This window comes from Trichogramma pretiosum, unplaced genomic scaffold (genome assembly GCF_000599845.2).
Source record: "Trichogramma pretiosum strain Unisexual culture from Peru unplaced genomic scaffold, Tpre_2.0 scaffold404, whole genome shotgun sequence".
Lineage (NCBI taxonomy): Eukaryota > Metazoa > Arthropoda > Insecta > Hymenoptera > Trichogrammatidae > Trichogramma > Trichogramma pretiosum.
This window is the reverse complement of record NW_019641072.1, coordinates 1-2,275: the sequence shown is the minus strand read 5'-3', so window position 1 is coordinate 2,275 and position 2,275 is coordinate 1. Positions and strand designations below refer to the sequence as shown.

Sequence of the window (2,275 nt, the reverse complement as noted above, 5' to 3'; positions counted from 1 at the left end):
ACGCCGTGTCGTGAAACTAAAATATACAAATATATAAAAAAAAAAAAATTTATTTGTTTTTTTCACGACTAAAAATAAATATACATACATATTGTAATTCTTCATTTATTCTATCGCACCCGCTGATTGTACAATATTCTGAGAACCTGAATGACCCAATCATCCTCGATCGATCAAAGGGTCATTGCGATAGCTCTGAAACACCGTTGGATACCTAATCCCCGATTGGTCTTTTGAAATATCGTCACTTTCATGATATTATAAATATTTTTATTAATGTTCGCGATTAGTCGAGTGATTTTCTGAGAGCTTGAATGACCCAATCATCCTCGATCGATCAAAGGGTCATTGCGATAGCTCTAAAACACCGTTAGATACCTAATCCCCGATTGGCCTTTTGAAATATCGTCACTTTCATGATATTATAAATATTTTTGTTAATGTTCGCGATTAGTCGAGTGATTTTCTGAGAGCTTGAATGACCCAATCATCCTCGATCGATCAAAGGGTCATTGCGATAGCTCCAAAACGCCGTTGGATACCTAATCCCCGATTGGCCTTTAAATGAAATTTTTATGTTGTTTTCCGTATTACTTTGAGTAGCTCGTATATTTTTCATAAATGCCTTAATTCTGATTCGACTTATTTTAACAATTATGCGAGCAACTTTGAAAATCGACTTTGCTTTTGCTATAAATGTACCAAATTCAGTACTTAAATACTAAAAAAGTTGTACTTTGTGTTAGTTAGTGATTGTTTGGCTTCAATAATGATATAACCAGACCTAAGTTGGTCACTCTCATGTTTGATCACCTCACAGAAAAAAACTACAAGCGCACTAACACTAAGTCACTGGACAATATAACCTTATCTTTGGCAGGTCACGTTAACCATACTTCCAATAGGTCACTTTGTTCCTATAACTCGGCTCAAAGCAAAGAAAATAGAAGGAAAAAGGCTTCTCAAAAGTAGCAGGAAATATAACCTATCTTTGTAGGTCACGTCTGCAAACTACTTTCAATGTTGAGGTTAATAGAGAATTTGCAGTGTTTCTCACCGAAGCATTTTAATTCTAAAGTACAACTCTTTCAGTTTTCAAGCGAGAATTTTTGTAAAACTATTTCGTTATATACAAAAAAGGGTTCTCTGCAATTAAAAAAAAAAAAAAAAATGGAATCAGAAAAACGACAATTATAAAAATTTTTCTTAACTGTATTCGAAACTTTCCGAAAAGAAAAATCGGCAATTTCTTTTATAATTTATTAAGAATCCTGGAAAATATTCTACTGAGCAAGCATTGTCGACCGCCAATATATAGATTATATACTAGTAATAAGATTACATCTTATTACCTTTTAAATATTAGACCTAGCTTCCTCTAATTTCTTCTTCTCGCTATTCCTTCTTCTTTTATTTTTTCTGACTTTCCTTATTGGCATATTCAGTTTAACGTCGGATTTAGCATTATTCTGAGGGCAAACTGGAATTTGAGAGCTTTCAATATGTATTTTATGTTTCTTTAATATTATCTTCTCAATAATGCGAGGTTTTTTTCTTTCTTCTGTTGCTTTTGATGATTCTGCGCAAAAACGGATAAATTATGAATAAAAATTTACTTAATAATTTATGGAAAAAGGCAACAATTTTTTCAAATATTAATTCAAATCGATCACCTTCATCATCTATTAAAGATTCATAATTGCGTTTCGTCGCCGAAACGTTTTTACTGTCCTTTTTTTTTTCACTTATATTTCGTTGCACCTGTTGGTTTTTAAATTTCACCACGTTCGTTGGCTGGACATTGTTATTTATTATGGTATCTAATGTAGGAAATAAAAATGTCTTTAAATATCTAACTCTGATCTTAACAATTACATATTTTATAACTGAAAATAAAAGTACCTTCAATAATATTCACAGCATAGCTAACGTATTTTTGACTATCATCGAAATCTAATTCGCCAGAGCCTTTATTTTTAGAATTTGTAAATTCCTTTTCTTTCAATAAATGTTCAATTTCGGGACTCTCTAAAAAGTACAAGATTTTTTTTTAAATATCTAAATATGATCTTAACAATTATGAATTTTATAATTGAAAATAAAAGTACCTTCAATAATATCCACAGCAATGTTAGCGTGTTTTTTTCCTTCGTCCAAACCTTCGTCAGGGTCTTTCCTTTTTGAATTTTTGAATTCTTTTTTTTTCAATAAATTTTCAATTTCAGTACTATCTAAAAAGTACAAAATTGTTATAATCAGTGCATTGATAGCCAAT

At 30.9% G+C, this 2,275-nt stretch overlaps 1 protein-coding gene across 1 annotated transcript; it reads right to left on the bottom strand.

Moving 5' to 3' along the window:
• Positions 1-1,281: 1,281 nt before the first annotated feature.
• LOC106648037 lies at positions 1,282-2,195 on the bottom strand (the record flags this gene model as incomplete). Its single annotated transcript, XM_023458065.1, has 4 exons — positions 1,282-1,579; positions 1,674-1,820; positions 1,903-2,028; positions 2,109-2,195. Coding segments are annotated over 4 exons (584 nt in total), but the record flags the coding sequence as incomplete, so codon positions are not given.
• Between the last annotated feature and the right edge of the window lie 80 nt (positions 2,196-2,275).